This window comes from Vipera ursinii (genome assembly GCF_947247035.1).
Source record: "Vipera ursinii genome assembly, chromosome: 2".
NCBI classification, from domain to species: Eukaryota; Metazoa; Chordata; class Lepidosauria; order Squamata; family Viperidae; genus Vipera; species Vipera ursinii.
In genome coordinates, this window is record NC_139513.1 from 167713687 (window position 1) to 167739992 (window position 26306).

Consider the following 26306-nt stretch of genomic DNA (forward strand, 5'->3'; position numbering starts at 1 on the left):
TGCGGGACTGTTGTCCCAGACCTTTGGTAGCTGGGAACACCCTGTAACATAATTCTTCCAAGCAATATCTTTGGATATCTGAGGGAACACCTGCTGCCGGCATCAAGTTCCCTTCATCCTGTGCGCTCCCACAGGGAGGGCCTTCTCAGGGTGCCGCCGGCAAAAGATTGCCTGCGGGCAACACCCAGGGCGAGGGCCTTCTCTGTGGGTGCACCTGCTCTTTGGAACCAGTTACCCATAGAGCTCAGGACTGCCCCTGATTTTCGTTTGTTCCGCCGGGACCTGAAGACCTGGCTCTTTGAGCTTTCCGGCCAGGACTGAGAATTTTAATTTTTAATCAAATTCCATTTCGGATTGTTTTTATCTAGTTTCGGTGACGGTTTGTTGCTGGAACTTTGTACTTTGATATGGCCCAAGGGCTAATCAATAAAGTTGTTGTTTAATTTTTAACTTATTGTAATTGGGTTTTAATTAGAGTTACAGGGGTTTTATATTTTACTCAAGGATAATTTAATTATTTTAATTATTAACTTTTTTGTATTGTAGTGTTATTTTTAATTGCCTTGTGAACCGCCCTGAGTCCTATGGGAGAAGGGCGGTATATAAGTTCAATAAATAATAATAATAATAATAATAACTTGACCCTCTTGCTAAGGCTGACCAGGGTGCCTCCAGGTAGCTGCATCCATTGTCTGGGGCTGATCAACTGACATTTGGAGCCCCCACAGAGGTTGAAACTCCTCACTCTGTACGGGAATTGTTAAAATTAAAGGGGGGGGGGTGTCACTGGCTAACAGCAAGTTGATTGGTGAAGTCTTAAACTGCTCTTCTCAACAATCCTCACGTTCAATTAAAGAGGAACAGGTAGGGGAAGCAGCAGCTCTCTCTATTGGAACTTCAGCCCAAAAGGCTGCACTTACTGCCCTGACTAGAGCCTTGGAGTTATCAAATGGTGTGGTTGTCAATAGTTATACTAATAGCAGATTTGCTTATGGCACAGGTCTGCAACCCGCAGCTCCGGAGCCGCATGCGTCTCTTTCAGCTATCTCCTGCGGCTCCCAGTCCTCTGCCATGTGCAGTCCAAAAAAAAAAGTGGGACTAAAAAAGGTTCAAAGAATCAATTCAAATATGCAGGGTAGGTGCATATCTCGCCTTGGCTCCACTCTTCAGTCAAACCCTGTTCTGCGCATGCGTGCATGTACGCGCATGTGCACACATTTTTTGCGGCTCCCAGTTTTTCCTTTTGTGAGGGAACCGGTTCCGAGTGGCTCTTTCACTGTTTCAGGTTGCTGACCCCTGGCTTATGGTGTAGTACATAACAGAATAGCAAAATAAAGGAACCTGGGAGGTCTTCTAGTCCAACCCCTGGCTCAAGCCGGAGACCCGATACCATTTCAGACAAATGGTTGTCCACTCTCTTCTGAAAAACCTCCAGTGTTGGGAGCATCCATGGCTCCTGAAGGCAAGTCGTGCCACTGATTTAATTGTTCTGTCATGAAATTTGTCCTTCTAACCGTCAGGAAATTTCTCCCAACGTGCTCGTGGTACTTTATGGAAGGAGCATGGTTTTGTTAATTGTGCAAGGGAGCCCAGTTAAATGATTCTGATATGCTATGCCTTTTGGATGCCAATCTGCTTCCAAGCAAGATGCATGTAAGGGCCCATGGTAAGGACAGTAAACATGGCAGACGTAATGCTCTTGCTGATCGCATCGCAAAGTCTGAAGCTTCGAGTCCCTTTCCCCTTGGTGTGTGCATTCATTCATTTCCAATTACCTGTGCCACACCCTTCATATACTACTCAAAATAGGCACAGAGCTCATAAAATGGGTGTTGCTTTACAGGGGAATCGGGGGGAGAAGGATGGCATGAAACTCCTCCCAGTTCATGAGCTATTGGTCCTCTTAAGAAAATTACATGCAAGGAACATATTGGGGTTCCCAGGCCATGGCTGAATTTTTGATAAAAGATTACATTTATCCTGGGATTTTTATAAAGCTCAGTGGTCAGGCAATGTGCTGTTGCTTAGCTATGGTTATGCTCCGGACAGTTTTTGGAAAATTGATTTTACTGAACTGCCCCACAAAAACAAGGTTTCTGGTATTGGATAGTTTTGGTTGATGCCTTTTCTAGATGTGTTAAGGCTCCCTCTCTCGCTCTCTTGCAGATGCGGACTAGGCCCAAACAGTCATTGGGTCTGTCCCCTTTTGAAATTATGTATGGCAGGCCATCTGTTTATCATATCAGTTCTATATCTACCTCCATTCCCACCTTCAGGGACCATGTCCTTCGAGAATATGTTCACTTTCTGATTAACAATATTTCTTCCATTTCTGAAGCTGTTTAATACTGTTCGTCCTCCTGGTCCAGGTCACTTAGTGCATTCATTCTGCCCTGGAGATTAGGTTCTTGTCAAATTCTGGCCTTCTGGCGATCCTTTGACTGAAAAGTGGAAGAGACCTTATACTGTTCTTCTCACCATCCATACTGTGGTCAAGGTTACTGGAGTCCAGACCTGGATTCATCACACCTATCTAAAGGCATCTTCTCTCCCTGCTGATGATGAGCTTTGGACTGTGACCTTGGTAGTTAGGTTGGCCTTGGGCTGAAGCTCCTATTTAAACATATACGCCCCTCTGTTATGTGTCCAAACACCACCATGGTTGTTGGTTCACTTCAGGACATTTTCTGATATGAGCTGAATCCTCTATGTCAGGGGTGTCAAACTCAATTTCATTGAGGGCCGCATCAGCATTGTGGTTGCCCTCAGGGGGCCGGGTGGGTATGGCCAGGGTGGGCGTGGCCTACTGGGTGGGCGTGGCTAGAGTGCTTATGGCCTACTGGGTGGGCGTGGCCAGCTCTACATGGTTCGCATCAAGGGTGCCTATGGGGGCCTGGGCAGGAGTGGGACAGATCTGAGGGTCTCTGGCAGAAGGAGGGTCTCTGGGCCAAGGCAGTGGGGGCCGTTCCCTCACCGTTTCCAGGATGGCTTCGCAGGCCGCATGAAACCACTTCGCGGGCCGGATCCGGCCCCCGGGCCTTGTGTTTGACATGTCTGCTCTATGTTGTTTCCGTATCAGCCCTGAGACTTTTTGTGCTTCCGGTCCTTTTTCTTCTCTTGCTACAGGTTTGTTTGCTCTTTACTGCCATTTACTTCCATGCTGACTCAGGAATTCTGGGAGTTGAAGTCCACAAGTCATAAAAGAGCCAAGGTTGCCTACCCCTTACCTAGAGGAACATGATCATCCTCAAAGGGGCAAACAATACCCGATACCATTATTGGGATTGTGGAGTGCCAATATGCATATCCAGAAGCTGGGTAAAAATCTTAAGTGTTACTGGGTGCTGGATTTGCATCCACATTCCCCTTGTACAGGTAGCCCTCAACGTACGACCACAATTCAGCCCAAAATTTATGTGGCTAAGTGAGAAATGTGTTAAGTGAGTTTTGCCCCATTTTTACAACTTAACATTTGGTAAGTGAATCACTGCAGTTGTTAAATTAGTAACCCGATTGTTAAGTAAATGTGGCCTCCTCCTTGACTTCGCTTGTCACAAGGTTGCAAAAAGCAATCACATGACCCCGGGACACTCCAACCATCATAAAATGTGAGTCAGTTGTCAGGCAGCTGAATGTAAATCACGTGACCATAGGGATGCTGCAACGGTCATAACTGTGAAAAATGTTCACAAGTCATTTTTTTTCAGTGCTGTGGTCATTTCAAAATGGTCACTAAATGAATGGTTGTAAGTTGAAAGCTACCTGTATTTGGTCCAAAGAAACAGACTATTATTAAACTTGGAGCATGAATCCAAGATCATACCGCTGTCTGCTTGAAACATTCCAATCCTAGCTCAAAGGCAAAGTTGGAAGCTTATGAGCAGTGTGATTGTCCAGGATCTGGGTGGTCAATATTACCAGTTTTTTATTTTTTATTTTATTTATTTTAATTCCATTTATATCCCGCCCTTCTCCGAAGACTCAGGGTGGCTTACAAGCTTAGCAGTAGCCTTCATTCTATGTATATGCCTGCTTATTAGGGCTTTCACACACACCCCAAGCGGCATTATTACAAAGTCAGCTTAATTGCCCCCAACAATCTGGGTCCTCATTTTACCTACCTGGGAAGGATGGAAGGCTGAGTCAACCTTGAGCCTGGTGGGATGCAAACCTGCACTAATTGCAGGCAGCTGGTGTTACTTAAGGAGTAACACCAGCTGCCTGCTGAATGAATAAAATGGCATAAGGCCTTTGGGTAGAACACGAATCCCCACCCTAAAACCTTATTCTGTTTTATGCAATCTCATTAGCATTATGGAAGTAGTTGCATATGAAAACATACATGCTGAGGACCACAACTTGCTGAGCAGCCCATACCCCAATTGGTGGTTCTTATGTGGTAAGTTTGCTTATAAAATATTTGCCACCTTTCTGGTCTAGACTTTGCACAGTGCGCACAGTTACCCCCTTTCCTTTTGAGTAATAAACCAGAAAGAATAAAACTAGTGGATCGGCAATAAGTGTGCCTTGGTGCAGGATTCGGTTCGGGATTTAATTATGGATCTATTATACAACTGAGCAGGAAGTACAGTATGTTTAATTTGACTATAAAGAGTATGTCCCAACTGAATAAAGGTGGTGAGATTAGGGAGGTTGTTCTCCAGAACCAGCATGCTGTAGACGTTGTGTTAGCAGCAAAAGGAGAGGGAGTTGTGCACTTTGTCACTATATTTCAAATTATCAAGTTGATATTAATCATACTATTCACTTCATGGAAAAGATTGCAAATAGATTCATGGATGCTGACCTCTCAGGACGTTCTTGGGGGTATTTTTTGGGGGGGAGAGGGGGGCTCACAACTGGCTGCCTACAAGGTGAGTGCACTTCCAATTTCCTGAGGTGATACTTCTCTGCATTGCTCAAAGTATCGAATAGGGGATTACGATGATAAAGATTTCTTCCATTGAAATGGATGAATTAAATGAGTTGTAATAACATGTACTTGTCCTTAGCCTCAGGGGAGGTACGACAGGAAATGAGGTAGGGTGCAGGAGACTTGCTAAGCACGATTCTTTCTAAATGTACTTGGCGAGCAGCGACATTGTAATAACTTCTGCTTTTTACCTACTTTTGTCTACTTTCGTGCAAACAGCTGCATTTCCTGCTTGTGTAACCAAGTAAACTATAAAGGCACGCTTGGTCCAGATCTGAATAATCATGTGGCTTGGAGAGAAGTGGACTCTACCTCTTTTGTTTGTGCCAGGCCAGACCTAGGAATTCTGCTTAACAAGAACTAAACATTAAATGTGTCCTTCCCATTTGGCTTTCTTGCTTTAAGCCAAGCCTCTATGGTCCATCAGAAGTACAAACTTTGAAAATTTCCTCTAGAATAATCTTGATTTTTTTTTTTTAAACTTCAGTTTGCAAAGGACCGCTCCCTAAATGAAATAGGCTGGTGCTGCTTTCTCTTTCTTTTACATCCATTCTAGAAGCCAGGGTAGCGCAGTGGTTAGAAGGCAGTACTGCACTGTTAATTCAGCTCACTGCCAGGAGTTCGATCCTGACCGGCTCAAGCTTGACTCAGCCTTCCATCCTTCTGAGCTCGGTAAAAATGAGGAGCCAGATTGTCGAGGGCAATATGCTGTAGAGCACTGTGTGGTAGTCTAAGTGCTATTGCTACTTCAACCGTTCCTTTTAGAGACGTTCAAAACCAGTTGGATCAAGCACACACCTTGCGTTTGAGACAACGGCGCTTGAGACATTTCCACTGACGTTTCATGCCAGGTCTCTGCTTCCGCAAACAGATCGCACAGGTCCCACAATCCTCCGTTATCTTGCAGGCCTGACACAGGCCACACTCAAGGCCCTGCAAACCAGAATGAGAATGGAGGAGAGGTAACTGTTACAGCTTAAGACCACCTGTAAGCCTACGTGCAGCTGGGAAGAAAGAAGCGGAGAAAAAGGAAAAGCACAAACCCTGGAAAAGGGAAGGGAAGGGAAGGGAAGGGAAGGAAAAGCGGGAAGCAGCCTATGGTACCTTTTTGACAATCTTCAAGCATCGGCGTAGCAAGCATTTGATGCCAGTGTGGAACTTGGGGCTTTGGGCTCGCAGAACACACACACTGCAGATGCCGCAGTCCTGAGACATCTGGCAGGCCTGGCACACACCACAGCCAATTTGCTGCAAGGGCAGAGGGGTAGGGATAAACAAGGTTCCAGGGAAAGCAATCACCTCAGTGGCCCCATCACCTCAAAAGCAGCACACGTCACCTATCTGACTGACCACATCAAAAGCATCACGCTGGGTCTTCACATCAAACCTTTAACTGCAATTTATCAAGCTGCCAAACAAACGAAAAAACCTCCATCACCTCTCTAAGGACATCAGGCGTGTCTTACTATTGTAAACTACACGGGGTCACTACGAGATAGGTGGCATGTGAATTTAATATATTATTATTGTGATATACACAACACTGCTAAGGTGGTTGTCAGTTCTTTAACTGATATTGGCCTTTATCGGCATTAAGTTATTCCCAAGAACCTGGGATGTTGTAATGTATCAACGTAACGTATATGAGCAGATCCAAGCTGTATAGCCTTTTATAACGGACAGATGAAAATTTTATCAATACATAGATTTTCTAAGTGCTGTCCAAAGTCTTTTGGTATGGCACCCAGTATGGTGAGAACCACTGGGACTACCGCAACTGGTTTATGCCATGATCTTTCCGTTTCGATTTTCAGATCTTGATACTTTGTGATCTTCTCCCATTTTTTTGTGTGTCTTCTATTGTACTGCACTCTGGTATTGCCACGTCAATTATCCATACTTTCTTCTTTTCGACCACAGTTGTGGTCATTAACCATGGTCCTCTATCATCTTGGGCCAAGATTCTCTGCAAAACACACTGCTTAGGACATTTTGGCTGGAGATGGGGGCAACTATAATGCACAATCTGCCAGACTATTTTGTATTATAGCTCTATATTATATTCTGTCCTGGTCCTAGGAGCTTTCTTCTTCAAAGAGGCAAACAAAAATCTTAATCATCTTAAAATCCAATCTTCAGCCCTACCGCTATCGATAAAGTGCATGCTTCTGAACCTCTGCAATACTCTCATACAGGCAGTCCTCGACTTACAACAGTTTGCTTAGTGACTGTTCAAAGTTACCATGGCACTGAAAAATGTGACTTATGACCGTTTCTCACAGTTATGACCTTTGCAGCATCCCCACCACCACGTGATCAAAATTCAGACGTTTGGCAACAGATTCAAATTTATGACACTTGCAGTCTTCTGGGGTCGTGGGATCCACTTTTGCGACCTTTCGACAAGCAAAGTCAACGGGGAAGCCAGATTCCCTTAACCAACCCCGTTACCAAATAAACTGCAATGTTTCACTTAACAGTTACGGCAAGAAAGGTCATAAAACGGGGCAAAACTCAACTTAACAAATGTTTCATTTAGCAACATAAATTTTGGGCTCAACTGTGGTTGTAAGCCGAGGACTGCCTGTACTCCGAATCCAAAAAAGAGCACCTTCTCGTTGGGCCTGGCTACAGACGATAGGAAATGAAGAGCAAAAGCCTCCAAGAGCCTCTCACTGGAGAAGTCTCTTCTAATATATTCCAGCATACAGCCAAGTGGTGCTTCAATTACAAGCAATCAGTTTTCAAACTCGAGATGGAATGGTAGCTTTTCAGCTCTTCCATTGTGCAGCTCTAACCTTCTGCCTTATCTGGAGTAAAACCAGATCCTTTCATCAGTTGCAAAGCTGACAGCAAACAGAGGTGCGATCATAAAAAATGCAGCCTAATAATTACATGCATACTTGTACCTGACGACGTCACGGTAGCATTTTTTTTTATTTATTTATTTTAAGTACAGACTTATCTCTGAGCACAGTACCTTTTCTACTCGTATGCTTTCAATGTACTTTCTAAATAAAACAAAAAAGTGGGTCGGTGTCTTAGATCAGAGTTCCCCCGTGCTTTCCAGCTCAGCTGGAGTGGGGAGAGGGGATGGTTCCGCGTGAGTGGTGGGGCGAGCACAAGCGGGTGTGTAGCAGCTCCATTGGTGGGAGCGGTGGGCACGCCTGCGCGCTGCTTGCACAAATGGAGCACGCTTCCCTGCGGCTCACGCAAGTGGGGAATGCGTGCGCACACGCTCGCCCACCACTTCCACGGACCGGTTCCAAAAGGGCTCGAGGCCAGGTAATGGGCCGCAGCCCAGGGGGGCTTGGCGACTCCTGTCTTAGATCTTACCTTATAATATCTTTGCTCCCTGTTAAAAGCTCTCCTCTGAGCTGAAAAGAGGCAAAACAAGTAAGTAAGTAAAGCTGGCACACAAAAACATTGTCTTAAGTGTCTTACTAACAAATTCAGCAGTGTAGAAAAGAAGACAATCAATCAAAAGGTTACTAGGCACAATAATAAAGTGAACCAGACACCTGACAGACTGCCCTCCTTCTCAGGGTGAACAGGAGCTGAGTAAATATTTGGACTAGAAGAAAACAAAAGCAAGGTCTCCAGCAGTCTTTCCGATTTATTTTATTTTATTTTATTTTATTTTATTATTTTATTTTATTTTATTTATTATTTTATTTTATTATTTTATTTTATTATTTTATTTTATTTTATTTTAATCCCATTTATATCCCGCCCTTCTCCGAAGACTCAGGGCAGCTTACAATTTAAGCACAAACCAATGTGCTTAGCAATAGCCTTCATTCTATGTATATGCCTGTTTATTATTAGGGCTTTCGGGGGGGGGGGGGGGGCAAGCGGCATTATTACAAAGTCAGCTTATTGCCCCCAACAATCTGGGTCCTCATTTCACCTACCTCGGAAGGATGGAAGGCTGAGTCAACCTTGAGCCTGGTGGGACTCAAACCTGCACTAATTGCAGGCAGCTGGTGTTACTTAAGGAGGCATTAGCCCACTGCTCCACCAAGGCTCAATTTACCAAATTGTTGTCTCTGAAACAGACCTAGAGATGTTCAAATAGAGAAAGCAAGGGAGATGGATGCTCTGGCACACTTATGGTAAAAAAAAAAGGCCTCGCAGATTCATACCTTGCCTTCAAATATAAAGTCAGTAATACTTTACTGAAGAAAGGAAGGAAGAGAATTTATCTTTCCTACTGACATTTTAATCACTTAGATGGCTTGACAAGCAGGCCAAATTGATAGCCTTGAAAACCCCGTTCTCTTCCTTAAGACCAAGAGGCTCAAACCCTGGTGGGGGGAGAATTCCCCTGGACTTGTGTACTTGAAGTCTGCCTCAGAGCATCTTTGGTTACATTCACTCTCTTTTTCTCTAGCGAACGAGAAAGAGGACTCTCCAGGAACCGCAAGTTGGGAGAGGCCTCCAAGGCACAATCGATTCTAAGGTCATTCCAAGCAATGACCAAAGCCTGAGTTGAGTCTCCAGGTGTACCCCAATTTCCCGCTGGAACCCAACAGGGGTCCATGTGACAGGAAGCACCTTTGGAAAATTCTAAAGCAATCAAAGGGTCATCTGATCACGACAAAAAAAAAACTGATGTCAATTATTCCCATATCCAAATCATGTCACTATTCTCCCGAGACCAAAATCAGATCCAGCATCAGGCCATCAATGATTTGAATAAGGTCCATGGTTGTCATAGTGCCTGGGAGCCATCTCCACTTCCAGGGGGAAAAAAAATCAGGTTGAAGGAAATTCCATCACTAACTCAGAGCTGAACAACTAACAGCAGGGCTCCTATGCAGCAAGAAAGCTAATTTAGTCCTAGCAACCCCAACTGATCCCTAATGCCCAAATTCAGAAACTGGATCTCATATCCAGTCATCTGTGGCACAGCACACCTGAAAGCACACCACTGTTGATAACATAAAAGCCAAGAGTCCATCCTTAACAAAAGCTTTCAAGATATGGTTTTGCAATCTTTGTCTGCAACAGTTGTATCATTCATTGTCAAGGGTGGCATTTTCACCTATGTCACAGCATAGCCCTTGACTTACGACCATTGGCTTAACAATGGTGGTAAGCTACTACAGCCTTGGGGGGGAAAGGGACCTACGATCTGTACTTGCACTTACAACTGTCACACCTCCCCCACCTTCCAGACGATTGCAATTATTTGGGCACCTGGCACACATTTATGACCATTTGCAGCATCCTGTGGCCACATGATCAGAATCTGCAACCTTTTAATGCTTGTTTTCAGGAGGGGGGAAAAGAGAGAGAGAGAGAGAAAGCAAAAAATGCTCTTTGAGAAGCTTAATAACTGTGTGACTCGCTTAACGACTGCCATAAAAACTATCATAAAATTAGGTCGGACCTGATTTACAACCGCACCAATTTCCCTCAGAACTATCTGTATCACCCCTTTCCTGTGAGATATTAATTAGCAGGACGACACTCAGTCACATGCTGGGGGGGAGGGGGGTAGAGGAGAAGAGGTGCTCTGTAGGGAAGCTTGCAAAGCAGGAGAGGCACAGGGAGACATCACATAGGGAGCAAAGGAGTCCAAACACTCAGCCACCTGCCTTCTCCAAGCTAGTGACTAGGGCTTTGGTCAACCACCCATCAGATCCTCACAGAAAACTCCCTAGTTTCTTTCTGGAAATCCACTGGGTCCATCAGTGGGCGGATGCAGGTTGATCAAACAGTTCATGTCCCCTCGCCAGGAAAGGTGACAAAGGCAAACCTGAAAGCAAACCTGAGCTCTCCATGACAAAACAGACTGACGTCACAATCTTTCACTACCAGATCACGTCACAATTGCCCTAAGACAGGGGTAGGCAACCTCGGCTCTTTTATGACTCAGGAATTCTGGGAGTCGAAGTCCATGAGTCATAAAAGAGCCGAGGTTGCCTACCCCTGCCCTAAGATCAAAACCAGATCGTTTAGTCACCGGTGTGTGTCAGATCAGTGGAGACCTGGGACTGGTGGTTTATGGTTGCCATCAGCTCCTGAGATGCTCCGGGCACAACATTGCCAGATGGCAAATTGAAATCCCCAAGTACCAATAACCTCAGCTCAGTGATAGAATCCCATAGCTCCAAAATAAAAGCAGCTCAGCAGCAGAGAGGGCAGTACAAGAGCTATTCCCTATTCCCTAGATCCCAACATCAACCAGAGCACCGCATATCTGCAGAAAATAGCCTCTGACAGCTTTCAAAAACTCACAGATGACAACAGCCCTGAATCCATCCTCTCCTGGTTAATACAAAACCCAGGTGAGCATAATTCCAAGAAAGGCAAACATTTCTCTGAGCCCACCCACACATCTCAGGCATGCCAGGTTGACACCCTTACCCTTGGTAAGATCATGAATGAGGGCAGCCTTCTCGCATACTGATCTGGGGGTTCAACAGCAGTAGCCAGAGCCGAGAGTTATTGAGGATCCGACGACCAGGCATCAAGAGTGGAAGCCAAAGGCCAGAAAGTGACAACACTTTCAAATATTGGATCTGGTATCCCCAAGTATGGCCCGCCTCCAGATTCTCATCATACCTTCCTCTGTCTGTTACCATTGTAATGTTCCTGCCCACCTTCTCAACTCTCCAACGTCTTCTAGCTTTTCCCCCCTTAGACACTTCCTAATGAGGAAATGGCCAATTAATCCTTTAATTGCTTTACTGGAACGTAAGTAAGTAATCTACCATTCCAGCACAGCATCAATAAAACAAATCCTTGCTTCTCATCACTTGAAGTACCAACCTCTGCAGTCTGGGCAGAGCCACCGACAACGTCTCTGAGATGGTAGCATCACTTCTGGGAATTGGCCCTGACAGCTGGAACAGCACCTGGAAGAAGAGATGGACTGAATCATTCCTTTTCACCCACGTCATAATTCTTTGATGTTCAGTTACTTACTGCAACCTGCTTTTATCATTCCAAGAGATTTTCAAAACTGCTTTCCAAAGGTTTCCACTACATAACCATGTTCAGCTGTATTATCAGGAACAGTAATAACATAGCGATCGTAAGGTGCCAGTGATTAACTGGGCAACATTTTTATCCAATGTTTGATTTGCTTTGTCATCACTCTCTGCCTAAACAGCACAATTCACTGAAGATCTCCAGGTCAAGCAGGGGAACATGGCTTAGCTTAGGATGGAGGGTATCCTCCTGGGTATCTGCAGCAAGTATGACACCATGGTATGAACATGTCATGCTACCAAAAAATACCAGAAGCTAAGCCTTGAACACGGAGATTTATGTTAGTTTGTTCAAAAGATGCATATTCACACACATAATGTCACTCTGCTAAACAACTGATTCCTACAACACTGTCAAAGCTGTATTACTATTATTCTCATCTTTCCTATTACCTATCCTTATATTCTTATGACTATAACTTTGTTGCTTGCACCTTACAATTTATAGTTTTATTAGTAATCCTGGTATGATTTATGTTGTTTGCTTAGCTAGTATCCTATGACTATCACTAAGTATTACATCTTATGCTTTATGATGAATGTGTTGTAGTTGATGATTTATGGTGAATGTATTTTTATGTTGATTATGATCATGATTTATTGCTGTTGTTGTATGTACACTGAGAGCTTACGCACCGGAGACAAATTCCTTGTGTGTCCAAGCACACTTGGCCAATAAAGAATTCTAATTCTAATAACAAAAGTGTGAGACAGGCTGCTGAAATAGGAGAAAAAAGGAGGAACCTGCCCCACTTTACATCGGGGAGGACTGTGTAGAGAGTGTTTCCTCCTTTAAATTTCTGGGAGTCTACCTCTGCGAAGATCTGACCTGGAAAGTTAATACAACCCAGGTGGCCAGAAAAGCCCAACAGAGGCTTCACTTTCTCAGGGTCTTGCGGAAGAACATGGTAGAACAACGGCTTATGACCCTTTTTTATCGGTCTACTATAGAGTGTCCTCTCGCATGGTATTGTGGTTTGGTATGCTGGTCTGACAGCCGCGGATAGGAAAGCATTACAGAGGGTAGTGAGCACCGCACAAGACATTGTGGGCTGTCCCCTGACACCACTGGATAACATCGCCAGGGCTCGTTGCCTTGGAAGAGTGAGGAAAATTCTCAGGGATGACTCACACCCTGGACGGTATCTCTTTAGTCTCCTACCATCGGGTAGGAGATATAGGAGTATAGCCAGCTGCACCAACAGGCTGAAAAACAGCTTTTATCCGTGGGCTGTTAGGCTTTTGAACGGGAAATATTTTTTATAAACTTTATGCAGAATTCGACTTGTGAGGCCGATGTGTGGTGCAATTAGTTCACATGGTGTAATAAGATGGAGGGTTTGTTGTCACTGTGAGTTGGGGGGTGGGAGCACGAAGGGAGGCTCAGCTAATCTCAATGTATACATGGTTGTACTTTGACAATAAAGGTTCATTCATTCATTCATTCAAAGTAGGGTTACCCAGTTTTTAGCTGAAAAAAGCTTCCAAACCTCAAAGGTCTATGAGTGTCCAATCCTAATGAAAATCAAGTTGTTTGTTTTTAAAACATACATATTTCAAGAACTGGTTATTGGAGATTATCCGATTTGAACACTGATCTTCTCCTAGTCACAACATTCCCTGCCTAGACTGTGTCCTTTCTGCTTTCATCCTATTCTAACGCATGATAGAATTTTGTCTAGCATGCACTTCTGATATTCTTTATTCTTCTCAGGGTGCGATGTTTCTTCAAGATCTACCAAAACAAACATCTAAGATCAAACACAAGCGATTGCACGGTCTTCTGCCCTCTCTTAAAACTGATACTTGAGAATGATATTGCTAAAAAGAGGAAAGAAAAATAACGTACATTTCTGAAGCAACATACAAAAGTATGTTTGGGCTTTTTTTAAAAAAAAGCATTATCAAAGATGCAACGTCCTGTATCCTTCCTACAAAGAGGCTCATTAAAAAGAGATTGATAAGGAAAAAAGACAAGCAGCCTACAAAGTGCGGATTGTTAGTAAGAGTCACGGCACTGACACGGGTGCTTGTAAGCTCTTCACAAAGGGAGAGAAAATAGTTACATTCGGAGATTCACTTAGGTATACTGTACACCCAAGTATTAGGGTCCAACATTACATAATTCTGTGCTCATCTTCAGCACCAGATAAGTGGACAATTGTTGAGAGGCTATTTAAGATGGCAAACACACTGTCTGCTCAGATAAGTATAAAGTAACAATTTTTATCAGAATGAAAGATGAAGATAAAATCATTGCCTGAACGATATTCAAGATTATACATAGGAATGGCTTATTCCCTTAAAATGAACAGCACATTGCTTTGAAAACAATGATACTTACTTTGATTTTAAACTGAGATTACCAAATGCTTTGTAATCTTTATTTATGTTTTATTTATTTGTATTTGTATGCCCGCTTTGTATTTCATAGACATCTCACTGGGGGAACTACGGGCTTCCAGCTTTTAGGTATGTAATTTGGAAGCTTGAAAATACAGTCACAAAGTCTGACTTTACCATATGCTTCCATTGCGTTCAGAAATTCATGGCGCTGTCAGTAAGATGCTATAGATGTTCCTTTTTAACATTGTGCACGTTTTCCTTGGTTATGCAGGTAATCCTTGAGTTACAACGCAATAGAGCCTGCCCGTCATGGCCATAACTCGTGATGGTTGTACAACGGGTCATCCCTCTGATCGACCTGATTTTACAGCCTTTTTAAATGAATCACTGCAGGCGTTCAGCAAATCCATGATCATTAAGCAAACCTATGGTCCCAGCTTCTGCCAACCTAGCAGTTCGAAAGCACGTCAAAAATGCAAGTAGAAAAATAGAGACCACTCCGGTGGGAAGGTAACAGCGCTCCGTGCGCCTTTGGCGTCTAGTCATGCCGGCCACATGACCACGGAGACATCCTCGGACAAGCACTGGCTCTTCGGCTTTGAAACGGAGATGAGCACCGGCCCCTAGAGTCGGAAACGACTAGCACACACGTGCGGGGGAACCTTTACCTTTACCTTTTTTACGGTTCCCTGTGGCACGGTTTTGTCAAAAACTGAAAGTAAATATGGCCTGATTGCTGAGTGTTTGAAGTGCAGGTAAAGTGAAGGGGTGGGGGGATGGGCAATCCTCACAACTTCAAATCCGTGTTATAAGCATTCCCCAGATAGCTCCGTAGGAACTTCAAACAAGTCACTAAGAGACCAGTCATATGGCGAGGACTACCTGCATATGGGTATACCGGTAGTATATGGAATTTGTTATCATACCCACAGTTATGCAGCTAAAAGAATTGTTGTATAATTTTGAAAGGATTCACTCCTGATCTGCATATATAAATGTTAATATTACCTCTACAGACGCTTGAAATGGGCACGTTTATTTACAGGGAGGGAAGAAAAAGGTTTTAATTTAATTTCACTAAGCTCTTTGCATTACAATTACCTATTTTCTCTTCCATCTTTTTTCTTTCCTTTTCAGGCTTTGCTTTCAGCGTTTAGATTAATTAATTTAATAATTATAATGAACTGTAACAAAGAAAGCAGCATTTGATTTGAAAGAGGTCTCAGTAAGTCATAAGGATATAATTGTATATACACAGTGGTTAAAGTTCTGGCCTAGAAACCAGGTGACCAGGAGTTCTAGTCCTGTCTTAGGCATGAAAGCCAGCTGGGTGACTTCAGGCCAGTCATTCTCTCTTAGACCAACTCACCTCACAGGGTTGTTGTGAGGAGGGGGAAGTATTATGTATGTTCACTGCCTTGAGTTACTTATAAAGTAATAAAGGCAGGATAGAAAACTTTAAACAGCCAGTCTGGGTTAGTAGTTAAAGTACCGGGTTAAGAAACTAGGAGACTGAGTTCTAGTCCCACTTTAGGCATGAAATCCAGTTGTGTGACCTTGGGCCAGTTAATCTCTCGCAACCCAACCTACCTCACAGGGTTGTGGTTATGGGGAAAAGAGGAGGCAGGAGGAGTATTATGTATGTTTGTTGCTTGAGTTATTTATAAAAATAATAAAGGTGAGGAAAATAGACAAACAAGGTAGTATTTTGTCACACAGATTAAATATGTACAGAAAGAGCTTCCGCGAAGGTAGTGACTCTACATAATCTTAATAAACCATCCTATATTGCATTACTTAATGTATGGTGTTACTGCCACTGTTAGGAAAGACCATTAATATATTCAAAGTTATTCATTTGTAATTTGTTCCCTAAATAGCAGCCCTACCCCCCAAAAAAAACCAGAAATCATTTAAAAATGATGGGAAACAATGTACAGAAGTTTCAAAGTTCAGGGAGTATGCTTTTACCAACATTAATCTAATTCAAGAATGTATACATTGATTTTTCTTAAAAAAAAGGTTACAAAAAACTTGCATTATTTGGGAAAGAAGACAACATTATATCATTTTATCTGTCATGCGCAGGGAATTAATTGTGAATAATCTGATCAGAAAAAATATGAAACGTATGCAGAAACGATTTGAGCTGTTTGAACTAACTAGACAGTGTATGCCTTCTTGCCTGTAGGTCGGGGTGTCAAACTCAATTTCATTGAGGGCCGCATCAGCATTGCGGTTGCCCTCAGGGGGCCGGGTGGGTATGGCCTGGGTGGGCGTGGCCTACTGGGTGGGTGTGGCTAGAGTGCGTATGGCCTACTGGGTGGGCATGGCCAGCTCTACATCGTTCGCATCAAGGGTGCCTATGGGGGCCTGGGCAGGAGTGGGACAGATCTGAGGGTCTCTGGCAGAAGGAGGGTCTCTGGGCCAGGGCCAAGGCAGAGGGGGCCGTTCCCTCACTGTTTCCAGGATGGCTTCGCGGGCCGCATGAAACCACTTCGCGGGCCGGATCTGGGCCCCGGGCCTTGTGTTTGACAGGTCTGCTGTAGGTAGTCCTCGGGCTTTTATCTCTTGTTTAGTGACTGTTCAAAGTTACAGTGGCACTGAACAAGGGGGACTTGTAACCTCTCTGCAAAGTTGCAGCCATCCCAGCATGCTCATAGTCAAATGGCTACAATTCAAGCACTTAGCAAGAAGCTCACAATTACCATGGTTGCAGCCTCCCATAGTCACATGAATGCCACTTGCTTCCTTCCCTGCCAGCTTCCCACAAGCAAAGTCAATGGGGAAGCCAGAAGGACACTGTAAATAATTCCTACTACTTTTTCACCCATCTGCCTACTCATGGCACCTACCCCATTGCTAGCACACCATAGCACTGACCCACAACTGCTACACTCCATAGCGCCCGCCTGTGTAAATGCACCCATTTACACATTTACACTCCACAATGCTTGCCAAAAGCAACTGCCCAGCCATTCGTACACAGCATCTGCTGCTGGCACCTGCCTGCTATACTCCACTGTGCCTGCCTGAAGCATCCATTCGACTGCCTGTAGCTGTCACCTGCAACGCTTGCTCACTGGCCTGTTTGCCTGGAACTTCCCCCCCCCGCCCCCTTTTCCCATATCATGGTCACATGAGAGCCTCAGTCAATGAGCTGTATAGTCCTGAGGTTACAATGGCAGCTGAGACTTCAGGACTGCTGTTACCAAGTGATGTGGCTATGTGACACTGCGCTTTATGACTTCACTGCTTAATGAAATTCCAATCCCAACTGTGGTAACCCAAAGACTACCAGAGTTTGGATTGGAATTTCCATCACTAAGCAGTGAAGTCATAAAGCGCAGGGTCACATGGCCACATCACTTAGTAACAGCAGTCCTGAAGTCTCAGCTGCCATTATTTATATGCCTTTACTTCATATAAACCTGGTAAGAATTTTTTTTTAAAGCTCTGATACAGAAATGTCAGTTCTGATCAAATGACTGGCTTTCCTAATACAATTTTGTTAATTATCTAAATTCAATGTTAGTCTGTTTTAACCCGTAACAGAGTTGTCTTTGGGTAAAAGAGAGGAGGAGACCGTACATTTAAAATACCAACAGATACTTACTCCAGAGGGATGTTTGATAATGCATTTCAGAAATTTGAGGTTAGCATTTGGCTAGTTAATGGCTTAGCTAGAATGGAATCACTCTTACCAAAATTTATATCTGAATTTATGAGTTTAATTTAAGAAAAACAAAGATAATCAACTGGCCACCTCCTAATTCTTTCAGATTAACTATTAGCTGTCCGTGATTTGAGGGCTTCCATGAGGAAGCTACAACGATCTGTTGGTAATGGCACAAGGAAACTACTCACGCTATAGCTTCCTTTGGATTGCTCTCCTGCAATGTCACATCTTCTACATTTCCTGGAGAAGGAATGGGTGGAAGATGCTGCCGATTACGTCGCTTGCGGGGCTTTGATACTGGTTGATCCAAAGTAACAGGAAGCTCCGATTGCTGACTCTGCATATTGACTTGGGTCTCTCCCAACAACTCTAATTCCAGGTCTGAAGGTTTCTGGTATAGAAGCCCCTGTCCTGGAGAAGGCTGAGGCTCTAGAAACATCTGCAAATAAGGTGGTTTCTTGGATGGTAAGGTGGTTGTTGCCAGATGCAACAGATGCTTTTTGCCACTCTTTTTGACCTGTTGGAGGAAGAAAAAGAATGTGCTCTCTGCCCTATGAGACTCTTGTCTGCAAATAAAAGCTTCCTTCAAGATTAATGGCTATCGGAGATCCATGCTTCACCTTCACCCAAGTGCCATTTCTGAATCCAAAGGCAGGATTCCTATACATCAATTAGTAACCAAACTCCTCCATCCCTGAAAATGTTTCACCAAGGACTAAAAACCAGGGGAATCAATCAATTGCACAAGCCAAGCCGTGACTTCTCCAGACCATTTGCTTTTACATTGCTTCACCCAGGCAAAGGGCACCTGTTAAGCACTTTCTCATTCAAACACTGCAATAAAACACTGTAGGGCCCAACTTGAAAAACCACGGGATGGAATCTTCCCTTTGCACGGAAAGAGTGGTAAACAATTATCCTTACAGTAGTATTTTTAATCACATGGATTTTCATTTGTAACGGTATGTGGGAATGACTTTGGGAGATTAGGAGGAAGAGCCACAGCCTAGCCCTAGACAATGGGCTGATAAAACAAAATTTGAGTCGGAAGGAGGAAGAGGGGTGAAAGCATTTCAAAGAGGATCTTCCTTAGTTTTTGGGGGAGAGTAAAAGTGAGGAATGGGAGGGGTGTTTTCAGCCTTGCAAGAATGTAACCCTACTACAAAGAGAGAGCTAGTATTCCTGGTTATGGTTGTTGTCTGGATAACCTCACAAGGCTAATATCCATGGAGAATAGGAGGCAACTAAGACTGTTAAATGTTCCAGAGAACACAACTAATTTACCACTTGAGCAGGACATGTTTTGAAGGTACTTTTTGGAGGCTTCATCAAATAGCTTTCCAAATTGCTCACTAGTTAAATTTCTATTCAGCCAAACAAGTAAACCTATCATGCTGATGACTTTCCACCTTTTCTGCTATGTCATATTTTTCCAGTTGGCAACCAAACTACCAATCTAGATACCATAATGTTCTGGATTGAGAAGACTATGTACACTCACCCTCTGAGGACTTCCTTCTGTAGATGAGAGGGGTGCTGAGGGCAGGGCCTGCAAGAGGAGATAAGAGGCAGAGGAGACAGTTAACCTTAATGTATACTATCACTGCTACTAGGCATTATAGTCTAGTTATTTATTCCTAGTTTAGGAAGTCAACTAATATATAAAATAGAAATTCATGCATCCTTCAGCCGATGGATCACCTCAACTATAGACTTGCTAGCAAAACTAATTAAGCATGGTCTTTCCCCCATAAGAAGACAAAGGATGCTGACAGAAAAGGATCATCTTGTACAAGTGGAGAAAGCTCACCAGTAATCATAGATCAACTACTACAGGTAGTCCCGACTTACAACCATCCATTTAAAAACCACTTACAGTGGAAGTTCTGTTCCAGATGTAATCATAAATTGAGCCTTGGTGGAGCAGTGGGCTAATGCCTCCTTAAGTAACACCAGCTGCCTGCAGTTAGTGCAGGTTCGAGTCCCACCAGGCTCAAGGTTGACTCAGCCTTCCATCCTTCCGAGGTAGGTAAAATGAGGACCCAGATTGTTGGGGGCAATAAGCTGACTTTGTAATAATAATGCCGCTTGGGGGGGGGGCAAAGCCCTAATAAGCAGGCATATACATAGAATGAAGGCTATTGCTAATCACATTGATTTGTGCTTTAGATTGTAAGCCGCCCTGAGTCTTCGGAGAAGGGCAGGATATAAATGGGATTAAAAATTAAAAAAAAATTGAGGATTATATGTATATCTCAGATTAAATTATCTCACAAAGTAATTATGAGGATCAAATAAAGGAAGGGCCAGCTGCAAACAAAATACACATAATAAATAAAAAATCTACTCTGGAAAAATAAACAAAAATACTTAAAAATCTGGGATTAATTGGAAGCTGGAAGCCCTATGACTCTGACCAGAATTCACAGCAACTAATTAGGCTATCACAGCCAGTGTTACCTATAATAATACCTCTGTGTTTGGCTCAACAAAAATTCCTCTCCTGTAATCAAAGTCAGTCAGATCCCGTGAGCATCCCAGCAATCTCAATAACTCCACTCTGCTGCGGATCTTCTCTCCTCTGGGGCTGGAGAAGAAGTGAAGCTGTGATTAGAAACTTTCAGAAAAAAAACAATACAATGAAAATAAGAACACCCAATCTGAACAAATAGGAGGCAACAGGAGTTCAAAAGCCACCTTATATCAAATTTCCATTTTCTGCTGTAATAGAATAAGTTCTATTACAAGACCAACGTGGATGGTAAAAACGAAGCAAGGTCTTTGTTAGTATATGTAATTTCAGGCTTTATGGGAAGCAGGTCACCTAATATCTTAGCAACAGTAACCAGGAGTTCTGTCTTATTGTTTCCAAAGAAACAATAGCTGGAGGCTAAAACATATAGGGAACGGTTGCTGGAATTAGGTATGTGTAGTTTAATGAAGAGAAGGGTGAGGGGTGACATGATAGCAGTGTTCCAATATCTCAGGGGCTGCCACAAAGAAGAGGGAGCCAAGCTATTCTCCAAAGCACCTGAAAGCAGGACAAGAAGCAACGGATGGAAACTAGTCAAGGAGAGAAGCAACCTAGAACTAAGGAGAAACTTCCTGACAGTTAGAACAATTAACCAGTGGAACAACCTGCCTCCAGAGGTGGTGAATGCTCCAACACTGGAGGTTTTTAAGAAGAGACTGGACAGCCATTTGCCTGAAATGGTATAGGGTTTCCTGCCTGAGTAGGGGGTTGGACTAGATGACCTCCAAGGTCCCTTCCAACTTTATTATTATTATTATTATTATTATTATTATTATTATTATTATTATTATTATTATTATTATTATTATTATTATTAAATAATACTAGGAACCATCTGCTAACTTTACCTATTTTCAGAATTCATTTGATCTTCAAGAACCATTTCCTATCCTCACAGCCTTTAAGAATCTTCAGTTGCTTAAGAGCACAGAAGATAATAGTGGAAAAAAAAACCCACAAAATTACAGACCCTTTCTCTATGCCCACTCTTCTGCTTCCCACCCATCCCTGGCTAGAAATCTTACTTGGTCTTCATATCCAGTTATAATTATATCTAGTTGATTGGTTGATTGCCACGTGGATGGGAGATCAACAAATACAATGGATGGAGATTAGACTGGGAGGTTAGAAGGTATACCCATACTGTTTCTAAAAAGCTTGACATGTTCATAAAGTGTTCAGGAGTCAAGATAAACTTAAGGTAATGCTTAGCCTTAATGTAATGTGTATATATTTCCCCCTTGGATCTATCTTTATATAGTTATTTTTCTCAGTGGTGATGATGGACATAAAGATAGAAGAGAGTTGATTTCCAAATTGGTATTTTTTACTAACATTTTGACACTCTAGTAGAAGCTGACCTAGGTTGTATCACTGAATGCCAAGAACCAGGATAAATTAATATATTCTTAATTATTTTTTTTATTTTTTTATTTTAATTCCATTTATATCCCGCCCTTCTCCGAAGACTCAGGGCGGCTTACAAGCTTAGCAGTAGCCTTCATTCTATGTATATGCCTGCTTGTTAGGACTTTCATACACCCCCAAGCGGCATTATTACAAAGTCAGCTTAATTGCCCCCAACAATCTGGGTCCTCATTTTACCTACCTCGGAAGGATGGAAGGCTGAGTCAACCTTGAGCCTGGTGGGATGCGAACCTGCACTAATTGTAGGCAGCTGGTGTTACTTAAGGAGGCATTAGCCCACTGCTCCACCAAGGCTCCTTATGCTGTATGTGGACTTCCAGAGGAAGAAATGGCAGACCTAAGATGACTCCACCATGAAAAATGGACTGTGGTGAGCAAAAAAGAGCTGGTGAGTAGAGAAATCACCCCCAAGTACTCCAGACCGTTGCTCCTCCCAAGGAGACTGCAAGTTATCAAAGACCTAATTATACTCGCCACATATGAACACATTGCCTGTAGATGTAGACTTTATGTTTATTTATACACAATAAAGTAGGTTAAAATAAACCATGATAATTATGTGTGTATTAGAAATGTATGCATACTTGCATTACGTAAAATCAAAACTGTTTATCATTATAATATATTATATTTTGATTCCTTTTTATTGTATTTTTTCACCTTTTAAAAGCACTTATGCATTTTTTTCTTTTGGTGATGTGATGATTTTCTTTGTGTTTTGTTTCTTTTTTCTGTTATTATTTTTAGATAGATAGATAGATAGATAGATAGATAGATAGATAGATAGATAGATAGATAGACAGACAGACAGACAGACAGACAGACAGAGACAGACAGATCCTTTCCTGGGAAAGGTACTTCTTTTGAAATTTTTCTAAGATGCAAAGGGGAGAAGGGGGAGATCCCAGGGGGACATCCTTCTCTGTGGGCGCCCCGGAGCTATGGAATCGGTTACCGGTTGAGCTCCGGATGGCGCCCGATCTTCGCTCCTTCCGCCGCGATCTAAAGACATTCTTATTTGAACAAGCCGGCCTGGCCTGATGGGGAATTGGTGGGGTTTTTTATTGTTATTTTAATATTTGTATTTACTGTTTTTAGTGGGCATATATTTAATTCTTTTTTAACTTTTGTAACTTTGTATTTTTTATTCTTGCCCTGTTCACCGCCTTGAGTCCTTCGGGAGAAAGGCGGTATATAAATAAAATTAAATAAATAAATAAATAAAATAAATAATTTCAAAACTTGAAAACTAGAATACATAAACCTGATTAACAGCTACAGAAAGATATATTATAATATTGGAGGATACTGAAGGATACTTAATATCAACAATGTCAAAAACAATGTTGGGTTCTATGGATAAACTATTATATGTCGAAAAGATGTTTTGGAAAAAAGTTTTATCTGAGAAGACAGTGATTAGGTTAGCAGTGAAAGGAGATCTACAAGTGACAGGCTACACGAATGACATGGAAAAAATGTTTGTTTGGACATACAAAAGAAATCGGTTAAAAAAAATCAAAAGGCAATTATAAATAATAAACTAAGTGAGTAACCTAGACAATGCTTTTACATTGGATTTACAAAAAAGGGTTTGTTAAAGCTTGGGTAAATCTTGGGGTAAAAAAAAATCAAAGTAAACCAAGTTCTGTGACAGTGTTTGAATGAACTAAAAATTACAATTGTTAGAAACAAAAGGAAGAAATATAAAGTTGCTTTATTTGATCAAAATTAATAAAAATGTGTTATTTCTGGCAATATTTAATGAACTGCTGCTAAGAGCACAACTGACATGGCAATGCTTTATTTGTTTATAGATTTTTATATTTGAAATAAAGGTTGGAAGTGACTTCTGTAGAGTTATTTTCTTCTTTACTACATTCTTTTCTTTTTTCTTTCTATTTACTTTTTTTTCTTTATACTTTTTACTCTTTTTCCCCACTCTTCTTTTGGTTTGCATTAACCTTTATTGTTTCAATTAAATTCTTTTAATAAAATTCTTTTTAAAAATTGTGGTATGCTTTTGTCTTTTAACACGCCTGGCGTTCTTTGCAGATACGGCATATAATAATTATAATGGAACTTCTACGGAACATTTACATGCAATCTCTCAATAATCATTACAACAATTCTCTAGGTAAGCATATCTGTCATACAGAGTAGGGAAAGAAGATAGAATAATAATTATCAAGGTACAATCCACTACATCCTAAGTAAAAAAAAGATACAGGAGTTTAAGTTTGCTGATGCAACTGTCTTTGTTCCAATTAACTGTTTGTAGAATTTATGGAACTCTCACATATATGACAACCTGAGATGAAGTAGAAAAGAGCAACAATTCATAGTGACAAATGACAACGGTGTGTCTCTGAATGGAGTAAACAAATGTTTGGAAACAGGCCAGATGGCAATTGTTGTTGCCCTGAATAAATTGAGCAACCGTGAAACTGCAGAATGCTTCTTACCCTCAAAGTTTACCAAATAAATGCTTTGGAAAAGATTGAAACGCTTTTGCCTAGGGATAAGAAACTTGTATCACTATCCTTTTCCCAATATGATCCCAAAACAGAATTACCTTATATAATAGGTGTCTGAATGTCCACTTCTTGTTCCGCTTTTCCGCAAGACTTCACGACGTTTCCAGCCAGGGCCCAAGGAGGGACAATCTACCCAGCCGTCTGTCATGTTTTCTGCTGGGATGGAAAAAACCATTGAAAAGGCCCTAAAATGATAAGAGATATTGAAGGATCACAACAATGGCGTTGAAGGAGAACTTACAACAAAAATTTACAAATCTGCAAATTACAGGAGGAGGAAGGATATACAGATATGCAAATTATAGGGAGAGGAGAAGCAGCAGAAAGAAGATGGAGGAGAAGGGGGGGGAAGATAGATGGATTTGCAAATTATAGGGTGGGAGGAGGAAGAAGAGGGAGGAGGAGGAGGAGAAGCAACAGCAGCAGCAGCAGAAGAAGCAGCAGCAGCAAAATCAGAAGATTCATTACCAGCAATAAAGTATTCAGTGATGCAGAACTGGAAGAGATTTAGGAAAATTGTGAAAATTGGAAGACCCCAAAACAACCTCCCAGGACACATCATACAGGATCTCTAGTGACTGTTTTAAAAAAGCAGGGCTGCAACTGCACCATCAAGCAATACATCACTGAACTCATATACAGCAGGGGTCCCTGAGACCCCTGCCTGGTCTGTGGACCGGTACCGGTCCGCAGCATGCCAGCCACCGGTCCGCACAAACAAGCAAAGCCCCATCCCTGGGATGCAGGCAGCACACAAAACCATGCACTCTCCGGTCCGCGGAAAAACCTCTCTCCACGGAACCGGTCCCTGATGCCCCAAAAGTTGGGGACCTCTGATATACAGCGCAAGGTTTCAGGCAATCTCAGAATGTGTCAAGAAAGACCATTTTTAAATACATAATTGTTAATCGATAAGGTAATTGTAACCTGTCTTGTATGTAACCTGCATCTGCACAACCAACTAATCTTCCTTTCCCTTTTCTCCCTCTTATCACCCCAATGTGAGCTCTATGCATCTGATGAAGTGAGCTGAAGCTCACAAAACGTATTCCTTTTAATAAGATTAGTCAGAAACAGTACACACACACACACACACACACACACACACACACACACATGCTATAGTGCTCAATCAAGATCAAGATTTGTCCAGATAGATAGAGCGGATTTGTCTCTGTTGGGAAGGTGAGAAGTTTCATCTGATGCAAGATGAGTGCTGTTCACCTCCTGAGCACAAATAGGACGGACTATCTACCTACCTACCTACCTATCTATCTATCTATCTATCTATCTATCTATCTATCTATCTATCTATCTATCTATCTTTCTATATACTTATCTATCTATCTATCTATCTATCTATCTATCTATCTATCTATCTATCTATCTATCTATCTTGTATCTAGTGACTTTTACTGGCTACCTTTTAAATTAAACTATGCAAAGGAAACTAATGTGCACACCAAGTTACCAGTAATGACTCAAATAACACCTACACAGATGAGATCCTGCATTATATAAGAATAAGAACTTTATTGTCATTTTGAATGTACACTAATCAGCATACATTAAAATGAAATTTCATTGCATACAGCTCTCAAAGGGTTATCACCTCTGATATAAACTACATAAATATGACAAAAAATAAATACAGAATTAAGCATATACCCACTTATATGAAACAGAAAGACAACGCGGTCTAGTTCGGGATATCTATACATGTGCATGGCGAGAAAAACGAATCTTGCGAGTTTACCAGACGGATGGCATAGGGAAGAAAGCTATTACAGAATCGGGTAGTCCTGCTAGAGCTACTTCGAAACCTCCTCCCAGAGGGGAGCAACAGAAA

At 42.2% G+C, this 26306-nt stretch overlaps 1 protein-coding gene across 6 annotated transcripts in view; it reads right to left on the bottom strand.

Moving 5' to 3' along the window:
• Positions 1 to 26306, bottom strand: part of LOC310634273 (methyl-CpG-binding domain protein 1-like) — an 86292-nt gene that overhangs the window by 36696 nt on the left and 23290 nt on the right. For 4 of the 6 annotated variants that reach the window (XM_083352487.1, XM_083352483.1, XM_083352485.1 and 1 more), the window contains exons 2-8: positions 24496 to 24642; positions 20432 to 20546; positions 19461 to 19508; positions 18148 to 18476; positions 11714 to 11799; positions 8270 to 8310; positions 5732 to 5866 (exon numbers count right to left, since the gene is read on the bottom strand). In XM_083352487.1, coding sequence (XP_083208613.1) covers positions 5732 to 5866; positions 8270 to 8310; positions 11714 to 11799; positions 18148 to 18476; positions 19461 to 19508; positions 20432 to 20546; positions 24496 to 24632 — 891 coding nt within the window. In that variant the 5' untranslated portion in view covers positions 24633 to 24642. Of the gene's footprint in view, positions 1 to 5731; positions 5867 to 8269; positions 8311 to 11713; positions 11800 to 18147; positions 18477 to 19460; positions 19509 to 20431; positions 20547 to 24495; positions 24984 to 26306 lie in introns of those variants that run through there. The other 2 variants (XM_083352486.1, XM_083352484.1) reach the window with 2 other exon arrangements.